This window comes from Onychostruthus taczanowskii, unplaced genomic scaffold (assembly GCF_017590055.1).
Source record: "Onychostruthus taczanowskii isolate IOZ18803 unplaced genomic scaffold, ASM1759005v1 scaffold86, whole genome shotgun sequence".
In the NCBI taxonomy this organism is placed as follows: domain Eukaryota; kingdom Metazoa; phylum Chordata; class Aves; order Passeriformes; family Passeridae; genus Onychostruthus; species Onychostruthus taczanowskii.
The window spans coordinates 1,299,443-1,321,861 of record NW_024506552.1 but is presented as its reverse complement, the minus strand read 5'-3'; the positions used below and the strand labels follow the sequence as shown (position 1 = coordinate 1,321,861).

The 22,419-nt window shown below is 44.4% G+C and overlaps 1 protein-coding gene across 2 annotated transcripts in view; it reads left to right on the top strand.

Annotated features, from left to right (window-relative positions):
- Positions 1–15,273, top strand: part of AUTS2 (activator of transcription and developmental regulator AUTS2) — a 768,072-nt gene extending 752,799 nt beyond the window's left edge. For both annotated transcript variants that reach the window (XM_041425047.1, XM_041425045.1), the window contains exons 14-19: positions 862–933; positions 4,541–4,682; positions 5,194–5,271; positions 6,576–6,659; positions 7,504–7,726; positions 12,835–15,273. In XM_041425047.1, coding sequence (XP_041280981.1) covers positions 862–933; positions 4,541–4,682; positions 5,194–5,271; positions 6,576–6,659; positions 7,504–7,726; positions 12,835–14,074 — 1,839 coding nt within the window. In that variant the 3' untranslated portion in view covers positions 14,075–15,273. The remainder of the gene's footprint in view (positions 1–861; positions 934–4,540; positions 4,683–5,193; positions 5,272–6,575; positions 6,660–7,503; positions 7,727–12,834) is intronic.
- The last annotated feature ends 7,146 nt before the right edge of the window (positions 15,274–22,419 follow it).

Here is a 22,419-nt window from a genome sequence, read left to right as displayed (position 1 = left end):
TTAGTTATTGGTTAATACACAGTTAGAACTAGAAGGCAGACCATGTGCCATAGTTTGTGAATCATTTAATTCACAAGTAGCTTAAGGAGACTTTTGAATTCCTGTGATAATTTTTAAATCTGCAGGGGTCATTACTTAGTAGGTAACTACAGACCCCTGAGTAACAAAATTGAAGAAAGTATCTCTCAAATGAGTCTTTTTCAGACAGTTTCCTGCTGTGCTGGAAATGGAGTACAAACTCAACAGGAGGCCTAACGAGCACTCTGGTTCCTGCCTCCCTCTCTCCTCCCTGTGACTTGGGGGGACAGGGATGATGCAAAGACCCCCCAAACAGAGTGAATTGACTGACCTCCATTGTTTTCAGCACATTTATGAGCTGAAGTCTTGGAGGGACAGACCAGCAATTACATGAGGGAGTCAGATGAATTTTGAAAACCAGAGTGACCTTTAAAACCACTTCCATTTTCATCTTTTGGTGGAAATGCCAATCCTACCATTTGTGGAAATGACCTGAGTGTGTAGCTGTGAACAGTCCAGCTGTGCTGGGCAGCTGCTCACAGGGACACAGCTTCACAGCTTTCAGCAGCACAAGCTGCACTCTCAGCCAGTGGCATCAGAGGATTACAGGAGCATGTCCAGCTGGAGCAGTCATGGATAGCCAGATAAATTCCCTAGCAAGGGACAAGTCTTTCCAGTTCTGGTTTTCCAGGAGGAAGGAGAGGGAACCCTTTGCTTCCAGTTGTTTTTGTGTAGAGATCTCCCTGACCAAAGCAGACAGGACTCAGGGTCTATTTTCTTCCAGAAATAGAATAAAGCATCACAGGTTTTTGAAAGTTACTGATTCATGCCTTGTTTTTCCAGAAACCTGGCAAGTGGTGTGCTATGCATGTTCACATCGCCTGGCAGATCTACCATCACCAACAGAAAGTCAAGGTCAGTGCCTGGGAAGCCTGGACTGGGGTGGGGGGCACAGGCCAGAGCTCAGAGGGGAAGGGCTGGCTCTCACCTGGGCACTTCTGTGCCGTGGCCAGTGCCTTGGTAAAGTCACACACACAGCACTGAGCAGAAGCCTGGTTTCTTAGGGTTGGTGTAGGGGTGAAAAGCTAAAGGCAGAGTCCCAGCAGAGTGTCTGGGATGTGCTGGAGCCAGGACAGCAGATCCTGGGTAAGAGCTCCAGCTCTGTAGAGAGGAGGGGTGAAATGGAGGTGAGCTGGCTTTTATTTATTTATTTATATGTGGCTGAGGACACAAATGTATCAGGTTGGGTTTTTTTGGGGGTTTTGTTTTTTTGGTTTTTTTTTAGGCACTAGGCCTGTGTATCCACTTCCTCTTATTAATGTTCAGGGGCAGGAGAGAGTGCAGGAAGACTTTTCCTGTCCCTAGGATGCTTTACCAGTGTGGCTGCACAGGCTCCCCTCAGCCTGCCTTCACAGCCCCTCATGGCTGGCGGGTGGCACCTGGATGTGTCCAGGCTGCCCAGGCAGGCACAGCCTCTCAGGGATGTTGTGTTATCAGACACTGCCTCACTGCGCTGAAGTTAGGGCATAGAAGTCCTGTCTTAATTATTTTTCAAGCTCTGAGACTTCAAGGGCGAAGGCCATGAGCAGTTTTCCATTCTTACTGTAACTGCATTTCCATTGCATATGGACTCTGGGAAAGTTTCTTCCCCTTTATGGTATTTTCACTGTACCCATCACTTAAAGATCTTGTGATGCTCCTACAATTTTCAGTAAGTCAGGAATGGTTGCTGTTCTTCACTGGTTATACTTCAGGAATCAATAGCTGTGTTAGAAATAAAATTACCAGGGAGTCCTTAGCACTTTGCAGCTTGTGTGTGCACTTGAATTGTGTAGGGTAGTGCTATAAGAATATGAAGATGTTGAACAGCTATGAAAACCTGCAGCTAATAGAGTTTAAAAATAACCCTTTTAAACAAGGTTGACAGGTTAATTTGCTGCAGTAGACATATCTCTCTTCTCTGCTTCCTTATGTTTCCCTTGCTAGTGATCTTCATTCATCTTCCCATTATCAAAAAAGACAAGATTATAGACCTAGAGAGTTATATGTCCTTTTTTTTATTTTATTGAAAAGGTATTTTCTTGAAATGAAATTATTATTCCCATGCTATCTGTGTCCTTTGAATCTTCTTTGATTTGATATTCAGAGAGAGGTCAAACCAGTATATTTATAACTCACAGTAAATGCCATTTTCATGCAGCCATTTCTTTTACCTCATACTTTTCCACCTTGCATGTTAAAAAAAATAGGAAGACTAAAGCCCAGAAGCACATGAAGGATGTTGCTTGAGTTTTTGAGGCTGTGCATGATGATATTTTCAGGAATAATAGAGAAGTGTGTCTGGTCAGTCAGGAGAGTTGGGGTGTCCCTGGGTACACAGGAACCGTGTCCCCGTCCTGATGTGACCACAAAGGTGAATCTCTGCCCAAAGGCTCACACAGGACATTTCTCCTTCTCCTTACTCACTGCCATGGTTGTGAAGGTGCCTTTTCTTCTGCACAAGCTGAAGGTGCTGCCTGACCACAGAGCAGGGAATCCAATGGGCTGTTTCCAGTTTGCATGCAGTGCCACAGGACTGCTGCCAGTAACGATCCGGCCCAGTAATTGATTGCAGAGGGCAGCAGCAGGCACTGAAGGAGCAGGCACAATGGGAAACTTTAAAACACAACCTTCCTGACCTCAGGAAAAATTGCATGCAGCTGTGGATGCTGTTTGGCTGCCTGTGCCTCTGCAGCAAGACCTGGCTAACCTCTGCACACCTCAGGGATTCAACAGGGCTGCACAGCAGTCGGGGCACAGAGCACATTTACACCCTTCTTACACTGCCCACTGCTCAGGACAGGATTTATGCTCCATAATTGGGCCTCTCTCCTTTAGGAAGGGCCTTACAGCCTGATCTAAGAGCAGTGCAGACAGTTACATTGATTTTTGTGGGCAGCACGCTCAGGTGTTACACATTTTCTGGAAATATATTAGGAAGGATTGGCATCCAGGGGCTGCTCTCCTGAACAGCAGCTGGGGAGAAAAGAAATCTGACCATTTCCCTGGTACTATTTTAAGGTAAACCAACACATTCAGAAATCTTTTAACACATCCATGGTATTCCTGTTCCTCTTCAGACAGGGGATTTGTTCGTTATTTAGAGCAGCACCATTCATATGGCTGCAATTAAAGCTTCAGCCAGCTTTTGCTATTCTGAGTAATGCCTGTCAGGGGTTTATAACTTGGTTGTTAAAAAAGAATAAAAAGAGTTCACAGCATAAAAATCTGGCACACAGGCTTCAACTGAGGCATTTGTATTTTCTGAACTCCTTTTAACTATTAAAGCACTTCAGTGTTACTTCCTTAAAAGCCTTGACCTTGACTTGGCCACCTTTGCAGTTTCAGTATTCTTGCAGGCCATTATCTCCAGACATAGATAATGCCTTTGTTTCCCCTTTTTTTTTTTTTTTTTTTTCTTTTTTTTTTTTTTTTTTTTTTTTTTTTGTTCTCATGTTCAGAGATATTTCTAGCACTTGAAAAACAGCTATGAGGCATGCACATTAATTTGATCATAACTTTTTAATATGCATATTTATATCATTGTAATAGTCTGTACTCGGGGCTGGCACAGTATTAAATACTGATTTATAAAGCGTAGCCTGCTCCAGAGCTATTGTTAAGATCTCCTGGTTCCTTGTTATCCATTTATAAATCCTTTCAGCTGCCCTGCACAATTAATCAGCAATCTGCATTTAGGGAGTTCTGGCAGCACAGGTAATTGGGAATTTGGTTTTCTTCCTTCATTCTATAAAACTACTGAAGTGGGCACCCCTGAAATGGGGATGTGGCACAAAGAAGAGCACATCCTTTATCCACTTATCTCACAATGCAGCTGCCTCAGCAAATTCCCCTCACAAGAGGGAGGCTGCTGACTGTAACGTATGTAAATAAAGACATGCAGCACTTTGAGTGGGGAGTGGGAGCTGTCAAAGTGGGACTCAACCACTCCTGCTCTGCACTCTGGTTCCTTTCAGCCCCTCACTGCAGGCTGAGGGGCACTGGAGGATGCTTTGCATCCAGCATTTCTTGGTGGCAGCTTTCCCTTGGGAATGAGTGGTTCTGGTGTCCATGTCTGGTCTTTCAGCACCCTCGCCCAGCTGGGACCAGGGCCAAGCTGACATTCCCATTTATTATTGTGGGACAGACCTGGCCTTATAGCTCAGCAAGAGTCTGAGGCCTCTTCAGAGAGTTTTATGTTTGTTGTTGAAGGCAGCTCTGAACACCCTGGAGGGGTGGGTGTGAGCATATGTGAAAACACTGGTGAAATTAGCAGGAAATATGCAGGAGCCTGAGCTTTTCCCTCTTTGCCTTAGATCTCCCTTCCAGGAAAAGAGCTGTGCACCTGTGCTTGGGGTCCCAAAAGCCAATATTTTTGTTAAAATATCAGTATGAATGAACTGTTCTACCCACATCATTCTGGAAGTGCCTTTTGCTGTTACCTTTTCAGACAGTCTCTTCCAAGTCCTGTTTTCCGTTTCAGAAACAGATGCAGTCTGACCCACACAAGCTGGACTTTGGCCTGAAACCAGAATTTCTGAGCAGGCCACCAGGCCCCAGCCTTTTTGGAGCCATCCACCACCCCCATGACCTGGCTCGGCCATCAACTCTCTTCTCCACAGCCAGTGAGTACTGAAAGTGAAATCCCCTTCCTGCTCCTTGCTCATTAAAATGCTGATCCTTGCCATGAATTTCCCATATGCTTTGGCTTATGAACTCTCTGCAAGACATGCCAGGGGCTATTAGTCTATTTGATAAATATTTAAAAATTATTCTGTATGCTTTTATAAAAAGTCCAACCTGCTGGAACACTGCTAGGTAGTAAGTGAAGGAACATTTCCCCACAGAGTGATGTCTCATGCATCGTGGAGATCAGATGTTGGAAATAAGGTGTATTTCACACGCATTTCCTTTTTGTTTCTGACCTGAAACATTCACTCCCCTGCATCCCTTATCCTCTATCTGGGATTTTCTGTTTGGAAAAGCAGCTGCTGTTTGCATAGGACCCTGCAAGCCCCATGCAGGGCACAGCAATGTCAGCTCACATGAGCTGTTACAGAAGGGACAGCCCAGAGCACAGCGAGTCTCTCTCTGAGCCTTTGCTGGGAATTGACCCCTTTTGCTTTGTTTTGGCAGGTGGGGGGCACCCAGCCGGGACCCCTTTTGGCCCACCACCCCACCACAGCAACTTCCTCAACCCAGCTGCTCACTTAGGTACGTCCTCTCTCAGCTCGGGGGAATACAGCTCAGACACTGACCACTGAGAAATGACAGACTTCCTCTGGGGAGACACTCTGACTAGTCTGCTTATTAACCTTCACAAATGGCACATTTTAGCTGTTTAATTTTTGTCTTTACCCAAGTAGAAGTTCTAAATACACACAGAAAGTGTCACTGACTGTGTTTAGAAATACTTCTGGACATTCGAGGAGCAGAGTGACAAGGCTGGCTGGGTTTCATTTGAGTTAAGCTTAGAACCAGTCAAAAAATGCCTTAAGGGCAAGACTTTGGATCACAGAGATGTTTCGAGATGTTTCTTTCCTAACTCCTACTTAGATATCTGTTTTTCCACTAAAGTGAATAGGAAACATAGCTTTAAAATCTTGTGACCTGGTTTCATGTGTCAGTTAGTGAAAATTGGTGAATACATATTAAAAACCAGAACCACCCAAGTTACCAGATGTTGTTATTTCCTTTCTAGCTTACTGCTTTTGTAATAAGGTGGTCTGCTCCTTATGGGAGCATGCAAGACCAAGACTTTAAATTGGCATTTTATTTTGCATGGGGAAGGATTTGGGAGGGTCACCAAACTGGTACAGCAAACAGACAATGCAGGTTTATCATTCTGCACTTTGCTGCCTATGGAAAATGCTAGCTTTGGGCTTCTTTTTCTCTGTGTTGGTATTTATCAGAAGTGACTTCATCAAAATTGTTAGACTGCTCCAAAATAAAATGAGAATTTGCTTTATATGATTTTCCTGTTGTCTGTAGGCATTAACTAAAAAAAAAAAATTATTCCAGCATTTTTCAGTCCATACTAGTTTTTTGTGTATTATGAGCAATAAGCACCAAGGGAATCACAGAATGCTCAGGCCAGCATGACATGTCAGTGGAACAGGACATTTTATTTGTACCCTGGCTCTGGTTTTGTGGACATGGCCTGAAGGTATTTGGAGCACAATTGCCAGAATTAATGATAGTCTGACTAGCAAGGGACATTTCCTGAGGAAGGAAATAAAAGGAAGTAAAACTGGAGATGCTTGCAGGTTTCAAATGAAGTATCATGTCCATTTTAACATCTTGATTTTCATTAAGAGGGATTTTTTTAGTAGATGATGCCATGGGTATGGCCAGGAACAAAGGCAGTGTTTTGTGTCCCAGCCCCTCAGAACCCTGCTGTGTGTGGGGGGACGCTGTTCCAGCACTGCTGGGCACATCTGGGGTGCAGGGGAGCGCCGCAGGGTGCTGGGTGGGAGCTGGCAGCCTCGGGGGTTTCAGCTCTTTGTGTTGGTTTGCAGAGCCCTTCAACCGGCCGGCGTCGTTCAGCGGCCTCACCGCCGTGGGCAGCAACGCCTTCGGGGGGCTCGGGAACCCCACAGTCAGTGAGTACCTGGGCCATGGCCCTCCCTGCTCTGCAGCTCGCCAGGGCCACGCAGGGGACTCTTGGCTCTCTTTTGTACTGGTTTTGTACCACTAAAAGATGGGAATTTGGAAAGCAACCTTTTCCAGTTGTCAGTAATGTTTTTTGTTAATTACCTAATAGTTTGGGTTCAGCCTAGTGCTAAATGTTTCCATTGCATTGTTCATTAAAAAAAAAAATAGAGCCTTTGAGTGTTTGTGAAATTTCCCACGGTTTTGTTGCATGTTCAGAAGTAAATAATGTGTGCAGCTAGGGAGTTGTGGATGGAGACTTTTTTTTCCTTTCTCACCAGTAATTCAGGCCATGTGCCTGGAAATATCCCTAACCTGCATTTACTAGTCCAGGTTCATCAACATTTTTCTAAATTTAGCCAGTCACAGAAAATCATCCTTTTAAAAGTCACTCTCTTTCTTCATACTTCAAATCTGGCATGATTTTGGTTACATTTTGTTTTGGTTCAGGATCAAATGCAACAAGTGTCATTATTTATAGTCCCTATAACAGTCATTTCCTGATGCCTCCAAAACATTTGGAATAAGGATCATTGTCACTTTTATCTTACTCCTTCATCCCTTGTCAATTTTATCCACAGCATTTCCCTTTCCAATTAAAAGAGCTGTCAGATGCCTGCCCATTTTTAGGAATGAGACCCTCTAATGAATCTCTGTTAATTTCCTTTCCTTTTCCAGCTCCCAATAATATGTATTCATTTTAACTCTGAGTGCTGTAAAAGTTGTTTTGGTAAGTACCTTCACTAGAGCATACCTTTTTCTTAAACCTTTTTGTTTTCCACTTCACCATTTCAGCACCCAACTCAATGTTCGGCCACAAGGATGGCCCCAGTATGCAGAGCTTTAGCAACCCTCACGAGCCCTGGAACCGACTGCACCGAACTCCTCCTTCGTTCCCGACCCCTCCGCCCTGGCTGAAGCCAGGAGAGCTGGAGCGCAGTTCATCTGCTGCAGCTCATGACAGAGATAGAGATGTAGATAAACGAGACTCATCTGTTAGTAAAGATGACAAAGAAAGGTACGAAAGAACACTTCCAAGAATTGTCTAGTTCAAAGCTTGGGGCTCCGTTCCGCTTTTAACCCTCCCCAGCCTGGCACGTTGTGAACCCAGAGCTTCACCAGAGGCACACCTGGAGCTCTCCCCATGGTTGCACCACGGAAGAGGCAGGTTTGCAGCTCAGGTGTTCCTCTCTGCAAGGTTTCTCTTCCCACTTGCACTGCACACTTCACCTGAAGGAGCTTTGCTGGAGCCCAGTTCAGGCAGTGTCAAGTGGGAATAGAATCAGACCCACCCACTCTTACCTTGTGGGTCACATTGTTGTAGGTCTTCTGAAGGCTTAACTTGGAGATAGTGCCTGACAGGATGGAAAAACGGATTCTGAAGTCTATCAGATACTTATCTGCACCTTCAAATACTTAAACAACTTGGTAAATCAGACCTTGTCTGCAAAACAAGTAACACTTCCTCCCTCCTCAAAAAACGGCCTGACCAGAGGAACTAGTGCTAAAGGTGTGAGCTGAGAAGATTAAAATGCACCAGGAATGTCATGTGCCAAAACCATAGCAAGCTTCAGAGCATGCAGTTCATGAAAAGCACCTTCTTTCCCCTCAAAGGAGTCCCTGCACTTGCACTGCTGTTAACACACCTTCCAACACAATTTCTATTCAGTGTTTTTCATGGACTTGCATGCTCACATGTCCAGGCTGGGAAGGGTTAATGGAAAGTGAAACCTGGTCATATTTATTTTTTTGTCAGGACTGTTCCCATTATTCAGTTAAAGCAGTAAAAATTCCTCTTAACATTGCAGTACCAAATTTATAAGAGTTTGCCATTCAGCAAGTGTCATGCCTTCCTTGAAAACTGTAGAGAGGCTGATTTCAGCTTTTTCAGTTGTGGCTTGATGGCTTTCCTGTTAAGTTTGCACATTACTACATAATGGCTATTTGTTTCTAATATTTTAATCTAAAAGAATATTTAGGAGATGTGCTTTTCTGACTTCTCTGTCACTAACCCAAAGATACGCATTAGTAGCCTTTTCTAAAAGAAGTTATGCTAACACATTAGATATTCTAAAACTACATGTAAGAGCTTTTCTGCATTGTTCTAAAAGAAAGGCAAACTACAGATCTTTTCACCTACATTTTCCATTTGGAATATTTTCTGTTTGGTAGCATAGCTTCATTATTTTCATGTCTGATGTTAATGCTTCAAAAGAAATTGCTGTTACAAATTGGGTTTTCTGTCCTGCAAAAGGCTTAAGCATGTGAGTAACTTTACTGGCTTGAATGGCAAAGCATTTTAGTTACTGTGATCTGGGTACACTGTGGAATTATGTGATTATTTTGGTTGCTGTTTTGTTGTTTTCTCATGAAGTATTCTGCTGAAGAAAATCCCTTACTGAAAACATTCCTTGAAAGCTGCTTTGGATTGCCTGAACTCCATATCATAGCTCAGAACATAATTCTTTTCAATAATTTGAGAGCTTAGCAGTAAGCATCATCCATCCCTCATACTTGTGCACAGCTCCAGCTTGCAGTGAGTGCAGTCCTGGTTTCACCCCTGCAGCGCTGCTGTGTGCCCAGCTCTGTGGGCTGGGACATGGCACTCTGCAGCATGTTCACACTGTGGGCTGTGTGAGGAGAGGCTGAGAATCCCTTCCCAGAGCTGTGCTCCCTGTGGAGAGAATCTCTGAGGAGTTGAGAGCCTCTCCTACCTCCTCCTTAACATTCAGTGGCACTCAGTGGGGTGAGCACAGAGCTTTCTAGTTGAGGGCCCAAGCTTTGTTATCTACTTGAAATTAATTTGCCAAAGCAGGAGGAGCTGGGAATCACTCCCAGAGGTTTGATTTCATCTCTAAATCATCTGGTCATCAAGGGTCTAACTACCAACCCAGGAATGGCCCAGGTAGCCAAAAGCATTGACCTCAACTCCTGCCTGCAGTGGAAAGGTCTCTCTGAGCTTGGAGCTCCCCACCTAAGGTCGGTGTTGGATGGGGTGGGGATCCCTGGTGGCTCCTCTTGGATCAGCTGCATGGCCTGTGCACCACAGCCCCTTCCAGGCAGACTGAGAGAGGTGAATCCCTCAGACAGCCCAGAGAGTTAGAACTGCAGCAGTGACCCTTTCCTGGCTGGGAGTGGCACTGCAGAGCCCTGACTGCTCCTGGAAGGGCTCTGCATGTCCCTTCCAGCTCAGGGTATTCTGGGACTCTGTGATCGACTGCAGTTGTGGAAGGGTTTTTTTAAAGACTCTTTTATTCCAGCCCAACATTAGGGGGAAAAAAAAGTAAAAATAGCAAATGTGAAAAGCAGGATTTATTACTTCTCAGCAGTATTTTTAAAAGATGTCACTGAACACTTCCAGTATAATCATAATGAATTAAGGGTCTGCAGTCCTAGAGCATTAAACCAAACAAATCAAGAATCTGTTGATCTTTCAATCAATATAAATGAGGTGCACACCTCGGCATAAGAAAATCAGTATTTTTTAATGTATCACACAGCCTCAGAACTTCTCTTACTTGGTAATAAGTTCATTGGATAATATGATTTTAAGTTTCTTCTTTGTGGAAGCAGTGGCTTAGAGCTGTTCTCATATTATCAACCTAAGGAGCTCTTGACAAATGTGAGGATTAAAAAGTTATTCCTTCTCTGTCCACTGGGCTATGTGCAGCTCACTTAAATGAGCTGGATAATCAGGATCCTCTTGAGATGTTACCAACACTGTCATTGAATATAATGACATTGGCAAGGGAATTTGTCATTTTGGTTGCACATATATTTCTCCTTAGTTACAGAAAACAGCTGTTATTTTTTCTAAATTTTATGTCATTTAAAGTACATCAATTATATGGAAAATTGATTAAATATCAACAAAAGGACTGAATGAGCTTTTGTAGGGAAATAAAACATTTAAGGCTACCCTCTGAACTAGTCCCATGAGCAAAATAAATAAAAGATTAGGTATTGCAGAGCCCACAAGCCAGTGTTTTCCCAGCAAAGGAAAAGAATTGAACCTTCATGTTGAGAATACTTCACTGGAGGGCCTTGACTTGTTCTCCCCTGTGTCCAGATGTGGAAGCTGTTAAATGCCTGAACTCTTGGTGGAAAGCAAGTGGAAGGAAATTAGAACTAGGATGTGATTTCCAGACTGTTCAGGTCCCATTGAATGAAGGCAGCACCTGATCCCAAGCAGTGAAGTGCTAGACAGTGCAGACAAGGCAGGCTGTATCAGATGCTCCATCTTCCAAGTGTTTTCCAAGAGTCACATTCTGGACTTTGGAGGTCTCTCAGACATGGCCCATGAAATGACAGTTTCAACAGTTCAGTCCAAACACACTAGAAGATGCACCTGGTGAAATTCGAATGAGAGTTTCCTTCTCCCAGGCATTTTTTCTGCATTTGCTGCAGTTTCACTGTCCAAAAGGTACCTAGAGGTACAAATCTCACACAGCTCAGCAAAAAAAGTAGGTAGCAGAAATTGTACAGGTGAAGGAGCAAGTGTTCACTGTGGAGTCACCCTCTGAGCTGCCCTTGAGCAGCCAGTACTGCTGATCTTGCCCAGAGTGTCACCTGCTAGTGACACCCAGCCTTCAGGTGACACCAGCACCCATGTCAGTGGAGCTGAGGGGAGGCCTCACTGCTTACCCTTTCCACAGAATCCCAGAATGGCTGGGGAAGGGACCTCTGGAGATCATCCACTCCAATGCCCTGCTGAGGCAGGGCCACCCAGAGCAGGTGACACTGGAACGTGCCAGGTGGGTTTTGTCTTCACAGAGACCTCCCTGGGCATCCTGTTCCAGTGCTCTGCCACCCTCAGTGGAAAGAAGGTCTTTCTATGTTGAGGTGGAACTTCTTGTGTTTTAGTTTCTGGCCATAAATAATTGTTGCTTTAACAATTGTCCCTCATCCCACATGGAACAGAATTTCCATGCTCAGCAAACAGCACGTGTCCAGCACTGAATATGTGGAGCTGTCTTTATGGAGCAATTCCAGCTCAGAGGTCAATTGAAATTACTAAGAGATTAAAATCATTGGAACTGAGAGATTAGATTCACCTTGTGAATTTGATTCGTTTTAAATGGGAGAGCTTTTTCACTTAGCGTTGTTGCCCATAACAACTCCTGGTCAACACTACTTCCTGAAAATACTTTAGATGGAACCCATTTCCATGTTTAGATTTTTGTTCACTGCCAGACAATAATTCCCCAATCTTTTGTGCACCAATACTAGGTTTGAAAGATGGAATGAATTCATAGTATTTTCTGACTTTGTAGCATTGGCCCTGTCCTGCTCAGCTTGTTTTAGCCTAGAAATGGGAAGGGTTGGTCATCTTGAGGAGCAGCTGACTCCAGGCATGGTGTTTTCAGAGCCAGTCTGAAGGATGGACAGACAGAGCAGACTTATCTCTGCTGAGGAGGTCAGCACAAAATCTGTATGATGGGCAGCTCTGTTAAACACTTGCACTGAGGGTCACTGCACACTCAGGGAACTGCCTTCCTGTCAGAGGGCTGGCTTGGCATCAGTATTGGTGGTACTTGAAAGGATTTTGTCTCAGTTTGAAGTAAATGGAATTGCGAAAAGTAAATTGAAAAGCCAGATGTTTGAAGAGAATAGAGGAGAGAAGTTAGTGGTGCACATAGGTCTGGAAATGTTTTTAAAAGAAATTTGAAAAAATAGTAACCTATTTTCCCAAATGTATTCTTAATAGAAGAAGTAGGTAGAATACTATTAACCGTATAATTTGTATTTAATTGCCTCACTTTTTGGGTGAAATGAGTATGTTTTTACTTTTCTCTCTCTCCTTTGCAAACATTTAAAGTCTTTGAAATCCATGTCCTAGAGCTAGATTCCCATGGGAGCCTTCTGTGGAGTTCAGTGTTTGAGATCTCAGTCAGATTCTTCACAGAGCAGCTTTGGAGATCTGCTGCTGCTGCGATGAGATAACAGAGTAGGCCAAGTTTAGAGATGGGATGTTCTGAAGTTTTTGGGTGTGCCAAAGGCACAGTGCATTTACTGGTGCACATCACCAGCTCTCTGCAAAGCTTGAGTAGAAAGCCAGGCAGTCTGATGCTTTGTTTTCTTTGCAGAGTTTCTCATGCCTTCATTTCACACTTCTCTTTCTTGTAGGGAGAGCATTGAGAAAAGACACTCCAGCCATCCTTCGCCAGCACCTATCCATCCAGTAAACTCCCTCGGACATAACCGCAGCTCAAGTGAGCAGATCAGGAGCCATCTGAATCCCGAGGTTCGAGAAAAAGAGAAACCCAAAGAACGAGAGAGGGATCACTCCGAATCTCGGAAGGAAATTAATGTTGAAGAGCACAAGGTGAAGGACAACTACGTTTCGGAGAAAGAAGGCCTGAGCCATGAAAGCCGAGTGGTGGAAGAGTCTAAGCAAATGCCCAGGGTTCCTTCCCCCTATGCCAGGCCCCCCGTTGTGGAGAGCACCAGGCCTAACAGCACTTCCAACCGCGAGGCCGACAGGAAGAACGAGCCGGCGTATGATAACCCGAAGAAAAGCAACGAAGTCAAGGTGAAGGAAGAGCGAAAGGAAGACCATGATGTTCAGCCTGAGGGACCTCAGACTCATAGGTCATCTGATCAGCCACCACCTATATCCACATCTAACGTCCATCCAAGTCCTTTAGTGTCTATGCCCATGACTGTAGGTGTGACTGGTATACATCACATGAACAGCATCAGTGGCCTGGACAGGACTCGCATGATGACCCCTTTCATGGGAATTAGCCCAATTCCTGGTGGAGAACGTTTCCCCTATCCTTCTTTCCACTGGGATCCAATGAGAGATCCCTTGAGAGATCCCTACAGAGAGCTGGATATTCATCGGAGAGACCCCCTGGGCAGAGACTTTTTGCTGAGAAATGACCCTCTCCATCGCCTCTCTACGCCAAGGTTGTATGAAGCAGACAGGTCATTCAGGGATCGGGAACCTCACGACTACAACCACCACCACCACCACCACCACCCTCTGTCCGTGGACCCGCGCCGGGAGCACGAGAGGGGCACTCACCTGGACGAGCGGGAGCGGCTGCACATGCTCCGCGAGGACTACGAGCACGCGCGCCTGCACTCGGTGCACCCCGCCGCCCTGGACGGGCACCTGCCCCACCCCGGCCTCCTCACGCCAGGACTGCCCAGCATGCACTACCCCCGCGTCAGTCCCCCCACGGGACACCAGAACGGCCTCCTCAATAAAACTCCCCCCACAGCAGCTCTCAGTGCCCCTCCACCTCTCATCTCCACGCTGGGCCCTCGGCCCGGCTCTCCCAGAAGGACTACTCCTCTGTCCACAGAGATGAGAGAGAGGCCTCCCTCTCACACCCTCAAGGACATCGAAGCTCGATAAGCAGAGTGAGACTCAATGAAAATCAGAGCAAGAGGGACAAAAACCTTGTAAATGAACATAATATAAAGACCTTCTTACTAGTCATTGATACAGACTGGGGATGTGACCCACTGTACAATATGTATAGACCTGAGTGCAAAGATTTTGAAATGATTTTTTTTGTATATTATATGTTGAAATTTTCCAGATCTTTTAGCCAATGTTCCATATGTTCCTCGTGTCTCCTACTCTATTTTATTTCTAGTTTAAAATTTTCAAAATTTGAACTGAAGAACAAGACATCAGTCTGAGTGATTTGACTAGAAACAAGCCACCACCAATGTCAACCCTACAAAGCTCTTTCAAACCAGAAGTGAAGTCAATTGTAGATATTTATGTAAAAAGATTGCTTCATGGATTAATGGTTCATATATGCAAAAAGGGTAAGATGAAAGCTTTACTTTGTACAAATGTAAATAGATAAAATTAAGTAACATAATACATTAATACTTCTTAAACTGTGCTATTTGCAAACTTAATATTGATCAACACAGTCTGCTTATGCTGTGTTACTTATATTGTTATAGACAGCTAAACCCCTTCAACTATGCAATGAATTTTAAGGCTTTTCACAAAAGCCTTTATAACTCAAAGGAGCCTTTTCAACACACAACATAATTAAAGTCATATTTTCCCTGAACAAGCTCATTTCTAATGGAAGCCTACTTCTCTTGTTTTGATGAAGAAACAGCCCTTCAGAGGTGTAATTTTCTGTGTGAATCCTTGCATCAGGCTGCTGAGGTCACTGTAGCTCGTGTGTCCCTTGGATGGTGTCAGGGTTAGTGCTCTGTGATCACTGATATCGAGTCATGGCAGATTGGGTTTCAGTCATATTAATCTGGGTTAAATGGTAATAATGGAATGCTGGAGATTTTCCAGAACTTTTGTCACTTAACATGTCAAATTTATTTTGGGGAGAACATCTGCTTATAGCCATTCATGTCTGGTTTTATTGCCAGTGTGTCATTTTTATCTGTAGACACATTTTTTTGTGTTAAGTGATTTTTAACTACATTGAAACAAATCCTACAAGAAAGTGAATGCTTTTCTAAATGATGGATATGTTTTCACTGTGGATCAGTAGTTTAATTAATGAATCCGTTGCAGATTTCATAATGGAATTTATTGTATTTCAGTTGGTAATAAAAGTCTGTGAATAGTTAACAGGTCAGCCTTGTTGTTCCCTAATCATAGAAGACATGAAATAACCTGAAGAACATGGTCCTTTTTAAAAATATGCATCAATCTTCTGAAATCTGTCTTTTCATAACACACTTTTTTATAATGCGTTAAGTTTCTTGTCTAAATATTTGGAGAGAATATGACTTTATCAGAGAGAATTCAATATCTTGTGTACTGGACTGTAAAATATATGTATGAAATAAAATTAGTTCCATTGGTCTTCTAGTGTATTAAAGTGCTATCTGAAGTTGTTACCCTGTTTTGGCAAAAAAAAGAAAAAAAAGAAAAAAGTTAACTACAAACAGTTGTTTCTAATGATCAGAGATCTATTTTAGTAGTCAACTGAAGGTTTAGTTGTGAGCTTCAGATTTTTGTGAACTCCAGATGTTGTGCAGTGTTTCTTTTTTTTTTTTCTTTTTTTTTTCTTTTTTTACAAACAAAAGGAAAAATACAAAAAAGTCCCAACCCTGAGGAATATGTACACTGGAACCGTAGTGGTAGCTTTCAGTATTGTAAAGAGATTGTTATATACAAACCTTTTTGCTGTTTATCCTGTATGTAATAAAGTCCTTTCTAGATCCTATGTGAACAGAAAAGTGAAGCGGCTCTCAATCTTCAGCATGTTTCCTCCTCAGCGAAGACTTGTGTAATGTAAATTGTGCCATGTTATTAAAAAATGTGAACTAAACTGCTAGGTGCTTCTTTGTGTGCAGTACCCCATCGTTGCTATGGGGAAGAAGTCCTTTTTCCCAACAGTGGGGTTTTGTTCAGAAGGAGTAGCTGCTAAAATTGTAAAGGAAATGCAAGCTTTCCTAAGCCATCTTATTGAAATCGTTAGACGTATCAGGGAAAAAGAAACAAAAAGGAGACCAGATCCTTGGCTTGTCCAGATTCTTTAAAATGTAGTAACACCCTAGTGGGATTAGATTTTAATTAGACCATAATCTTAGTCTGCTGGATGCACATCACTAAAACCTGAGTTACTGAAGGAAGGCAGGACTGGATGGCCACAGAAGGATGTAACTGCTGGAGCCGGCGAGAGAGGCCCCACGAGGCAGGGTCTGATTGAGAGCATCATCTGCCAGGCTCATCTTGTCCTTGTTAGAGGAGCCTGACAGCTCTGGCAGCGTCTTCAGGAGGGAAGAAACGTGGTCTTGATTGTCCAGACTCTGATCCTTGTCCTCCCAGATGCTGAGCAAACTCTTGTTGATGGTCCTTAATTCCCAATTAAGCCAATGAGCCTGCACTCCCAGAGTCCAGAAAGCATTGAGGCATTTCAGTCCCTTTGAATTCAATCCAATTTCAGTGCTCCACGCCTTTGAAGATCCACGTGTCAAGTCTTCTTGTACTGGTGATGCTCAGAGGAATATACCTGAAAGGTGTAGTAAGAAATGAAACAAGATTCTTAATGCTTTTAAATTTCTTCAGGTGCATTCACTCCTTTTCAGAAGTTTGATACGGGGATGTTAGCTTGCAGGTATAGACAATTTGATCTTTTTTGAAGAGTTTTCCATTCAGGACATTAGTCTTAAATCTTCTATTTTTGAATTCACTTGTGTTTAAGAAATGAATTTGATTTAAAGACCATGCCAGCTACCTTCTGTAGGAATTAAATGAGTCACAAGGGTATTAATTCTGTAGGTTGTACGAGATTTTGATCACAGACAGCCCTCAGTGTCCTTACATCAACCAGGACTTTGCTTTAGGTTTTAAAGTCTCACCTTCTCAAATTCCAACTTATTTTCCACTTAGCAGCTTCCTATCACTAGCTGCAGTGTCAAATGGAGTATATAGGAAGGGAATCTTTGAAAACAGTCCTAACATTTGTCTCCCAATACGTTGTTCATTTTATGCCATGCTTGGTCCCTTCTTTTTTAACTTCCTATGTTCTAATCTTTGGTTTTCCTTACTAAGACTTGCCTCCAGCCTGATTTTCTGCTTTACAAAGCCTACTGCTCCTCTCTTTACCAGTCCTGTCCTCTTCACGGCCTAGGATAGCTAAATCTTATCAGAGGCAGCAATAAACACTGCAGATTTTTTTTACAAAAGTCATAGGTATTGTACATTGTTGTTCCTTTTTACTTTTGCCTATAGGAGCTCATGAAAACTGTAGTCCTTGCTGGACTGGAAGATAGGCAGATGGAGGTTGGGGAGGATTTTATTGCAAGTATTTTCATTTGCTGTGGCTGTGCGTCATTGAGGAAATGTTTATCACGGTTCTTGCAGATTTGAACTCTTAATTACGGCTTCACACGTGCATGTGACTCTGCTGAAAGGCTTCTGGACATGGACCAAAGTCACAGAGCAGTGGTGCTGCACTTAGAGAGGAGCTCCTTGGCTTGCTGCTTGGTTTCTGGAAGCAAGCAAGGAAGAAGCATGAGCACTGGTTCAGAGACCAAAGACTCCAGTTACACAGGGTTTTGTCATTGCCATGGTGGCTTGGTTAAGTCCCACCTGGAGAAGCCAACTTCTTTCTTTGGACTCCACGTGCCAGCTTTGGAGTGGCAGTGCTTGTCTTCAGAAAGTGATTTGAGCATGATTCCAGTTAAATGGTCAGAATTGCCTTTGGAGTGTGACTGCCTGAACTCTGGATGGAGGCTGGCCTCTAACTCAGTTGGTTGGGCATTGCATGCAAACGAGTGGTGGGGCTGCCTCCTGCCCTGTTGATGTCCTGGTCCCATCAGATCCTTCTTGCACATATAAAAACCCAATCCAGGCCATTTGTTACATAAAGCTCTTTGGGACACAGTCTGTCTCTTACTTTGATTGCACCATAATTGATGCCCTTGATCAGGGCAACTGAGCATTGCCCAGTGCAGCTTACTGCAAAAATTCTTCTAGTCATACTAAAACTGAAGGCTTCAGTGAATTAGCCATGGAAACCTGTCTAAAAAACTCCACATTTTTGCTAGCCAAGGAGAACCAGAGCTGCAGGTGAGGACTGACTGTTCTCCCTGTGCCGTGTCTACAGCTGGAGGGGCTTGGACTGTTTGTGCCTGTGGGCAAGGTGGAAGTTCCCAGCTGCCATCTGTTGGGGTCACACCCCTTTCATTTTCTGCTGGTATCTTGCAGCTGACATCGTGTTAGCACAAAGATATGTCCTGGTCATAAAATAGATCCCCCTACTCATTTGTGCACTGTGAGGATGCATAGAGCAACAGGTATTTATGGACATCAAAATGCACGTGTGCTGTCAGGTACAATACCAGGGAGGAAGCTCAATCCAGCAAGGAGCAGAGTATAAAATCCTGGTGCCACCCTACAATCTCACACATCTGTTTTGCTGCCATCTGATGTTTCCTCTGCTGGTTCTGATACCTCAGTACAGCATTATTCCCATTTTATAAACAGGAAAAGTGCTGCTGGGAACCCCAAACATGGAGCCACCAGTGTAATACCAGGCACCTACTGCCTGAGTGATCTCAGGAGTCACCCAGGGCAATTGGACTACTGCCAGAGTCACTGGAGAACAGAGAAAAGCCCAAATCAGGCAAAATGCAGAGTCAAGGGTGGCAGGAGATGAGGAATTCCTGAGGTCCTCCTTCAGTTTTAGAAAGGAGGGTTTTAACCCTCCATATTAACAAATGGTGGCATCTCAGACTGCTAAACTTACCTGTGAAGGGATGGGTTTTACCTATTTATTGATAAGTAGTTCAAGTATTGACCCAAGCTGATAAGGGTTGTGGTCATTCTGGTTACTGAGGGAAGAATTGCTGTATTTTACCAGCTAATGCGGCTTGTGTGATCATCATATTGCTCAGTACTGAAACTCACTCTGAATGCAGCATTTTTCTTGGCTGAATTTATGTTTCCCTACTGAAAAACTTGAATTTAGCCCTAGGAACTGAGCCACCCCAGTACAATCATCTTTGTTTCAAAACAAGATAATTAAGCAAGAATTGAATCAATTAATTGCATAAAGATGTCACCTATTAAATATATTTATTAAATGTATCTTTTGCTTTGCATCTTCAAAGCCCTTTAATAGTATCCATTGAATCAGTGTCATTGTGGGGGTTTGTTTTACGCAGCAGAAATTCCATTAGCATCAAAAGTTTGGGATTTTTTTTTTTTTCTTTTACAGAAGGACAACTAAATATGCAAGTATAAACTTCTAAGAATTTTCAGTAGTCCCTGTTTTGGGGCCTCAGTGTATTTGGGGTTACCATGATGTGTTTGGAGTTAATGTGATTTTAAAAAAGAGGGGGAGTTATTTCCAGCCAAAAGGAAAGTTCTGTCTCCATTAATCTTAGAACAGTGAAGCAGAACTGGATTTGTTTTAGCCTGTTAGAAAAAGATGTTGTTCTGCAGCGGTACCGCAAGAGGGTGGTTAAAGAGAGCCTGAAACACGTGTAGGCTGTGCTGGAAGAGGGGACAGCTCTGCTGTTCTGGGCAAGGTGAATGTAGCTGTAAATTGTTTTTATGAGTCTGCTGCATGAGGAGCTCTCCTGTTCCCTGCTTGAGTGACAGAAATCCCAGTGGTGCAGTGGCAGACGCTGCTCAGGCTAACTAAGGAGTGACCTTACTTTGTCACATTTAATACAAGGGACTAGAAGTGGTCTGTACCCAGAGCATGCCGCTCGATAGAGGCAATTGTATTTTGGAGAGTTAGGTTTAAATTGCATGGTGCTACAGACCAGCAACAAAGCACATTGTGCTTGTGTTAAGGAAATAAAAGATGCTTCTCTGTGGCAAATAGTAGACACAGAATGAGTTAGTGTATGTCAGCTCAAGGAGCTGGACTCAATGATCCTTGTGGGTCCCTTCCAACTCAGGAGATTTTATGATTCTATTCTATGACCTCCTCAAAGTCTCAGCACATCTGTCTGGTTCTCCCATTACCTGCTTTTTGAAAGGAGTAGCCAAGGACTAAGCAAGATAATTGCTTCATTTGAAGATGGGGAAAGAAATTAATGCCAGGTTTTCTAAGGACATAGATGAAAATGGTTTATTGAAAATCACCAGAGCTATCTGCATCATACCAGCAGAAATCTTGGCTCTGTTTTTTCCTTTTCTACCCTCACTGCCCTTGCCATGTGAATGGAGAGCCAACCCTTCCCTGGTGCTGTTCTCCTGACTCTTAGAGGGACGAGGGACGTGTGGCCCGAGGAGCAGCAGAGCATGGCCCACATCGCTTCTCCAGCTGCTGTCTGGCCAGAGGAGGGGGGCTGGTGGAGCCTTCCTCCCCCTCCTCACACCGCCCATCCCCACTCTGCCCACAGCAAGTGCTGTGTCTGCAGGGCCCCAGCTGGGTGTCGAGAGGAGCCAGTCTCCAGCTGGTCCCAGGGCACTGTGCTGTGAACTCAGGGCTGCTCAGAGGAGAACTGAGCTCTGCCTCCACACAGCCCGAACCTGGGGACCTCACCTGGGAGGCACAGCAGCGGGTAAGAACAGCGTTTTCCATGATCCAAGCTGCAGTGAGATGGGGAACTGTGCTGAGGAGATGGGGGCTCGTGCCCCCACGCCAGAGAGGGCAGTGGCATCTCAGCACCCCGATACTGAGGGGACTCCCAGCAGCAGCACCTGCCCCCAAGGCAGAGCCTCACAGAACGAGTGACTGAGCATTGGAACAGCCTGACCAGAGAGGCGGTGGGGCACCATCCCTGCAAGTGTTTAAGACTGGATGTGGCACTTAGTGCCATGATCTGGGTGAGAAGGTGGTGCCAGGTCATAGGTTGGAGTCGGTGATCTCAAAGGTCTTTTCAAGCTAGTCAATTCAGTGATTCTGTGATTCAGTGGTCCTGTGATTCTGTGATCCAGTGATTCTGTGATTCTGTGATCCTGTGATCCAGTGATCCTGTGATCCTGTGACTGGAAGCCCTGGTGAACACGTCTCATCCACCTCACAGTGTTATCGGTGGGGCTTGTTGTCAGCGAAGTCATGCTATGATAGTCATTATGGCTTTAAATGACTCATTTTCCACTTAACTGTATTATTGTAGCTTACAGAGCATCTGGAGCTTTACAGCAGTAAATACATCACTGACTACTACAGCAATGTACTAATCTGTGGCTTTGAAGAATCTCTTTAACAAAATACAGCCGGGGCAGGCAGGTGTTGGTGCCAGCCCTGCTCTCTGGAGCACCTGTCCCATACTGGACCAAACAAGACTGATGCTGATGTGCTTGCAGGAACTGGTGGAGCATCTTTAGTGCAATTTGATACTGCTTGAATCTGGCATTTTTGTAGAATAAAATGAGAGATTCTTGTCAGATGCACACGAGAGACCCGGTGCTGCTGCTGAGGCAGCCAGGCCTAAGAGGTGTTGGTGTATCGGGGAACAACGTGGGTCTGCCCTGAGCAGTCCATCCTGAATGGTCGGAATAGTCCTCTGCTAATATACGTAAGGACTCCTTGGATCATATTATTTTCTGTTTTTTCTCGGCTCCCGCAGGCACGGACGCGATGGAGCTGCAGAGGGCGGTGTGGGAGAAGGAAAGCCGGCCCAAGATGGCGCCGCGGCCTCGCGCTGAGGCGCTAGAGGGAGACAGCGGGCTGGAAAAGCGGCTTTTCGGGGCCGTTCGGGCGGCTTTAGCCCGATCCTGCCTACCAGGAGCTCTTCTGCCTCGAGCTCTCTCCACAGGTCTCGGCATCTCCCGCTTCCTGTGTCAGAGCTGCCCCGTGCTCGGGTGGGAGTCAGCCTGGGATTCATTTTGATAAAGGCATCTTGAGAAACAGCTTGAGAAATGCAGCAAGTTGAAGCACAGGCTGGAAAAAACCACACCACCTCTAAGTTCATGTGTCGCCTGAGGTGATGGAAAAATGAAGTGGGAAAAGGAGCAGGTGCGACAGGCTGGGTTTACATGTGTTCATTTATTTGCCACAAAATGAGTCATCAAACGTGGTTCTTTCTCTGCCAGCACTCTGAACGATGGCCCCGGGCTTTGGTCCCTGGTGCCCTCAGCCCTCGGAAGGACACACTGGAGACAGCAGTAGAACAAACAAAAAAGGTCACTTTAGTGGGCTGCAGGTCCATATAAATCTGGTTAAAAGTAAGAATTAAAGAAAGGGGGAAAGCCTGTTTAGGGAAGAGAAGGAAACCCCCTACAATCCTCTCCCTCTTTTGAAATTTTTGTCACCCCCATTCACCTTGTTGCCTCTTCTTCAATAAACTGTGTAATGT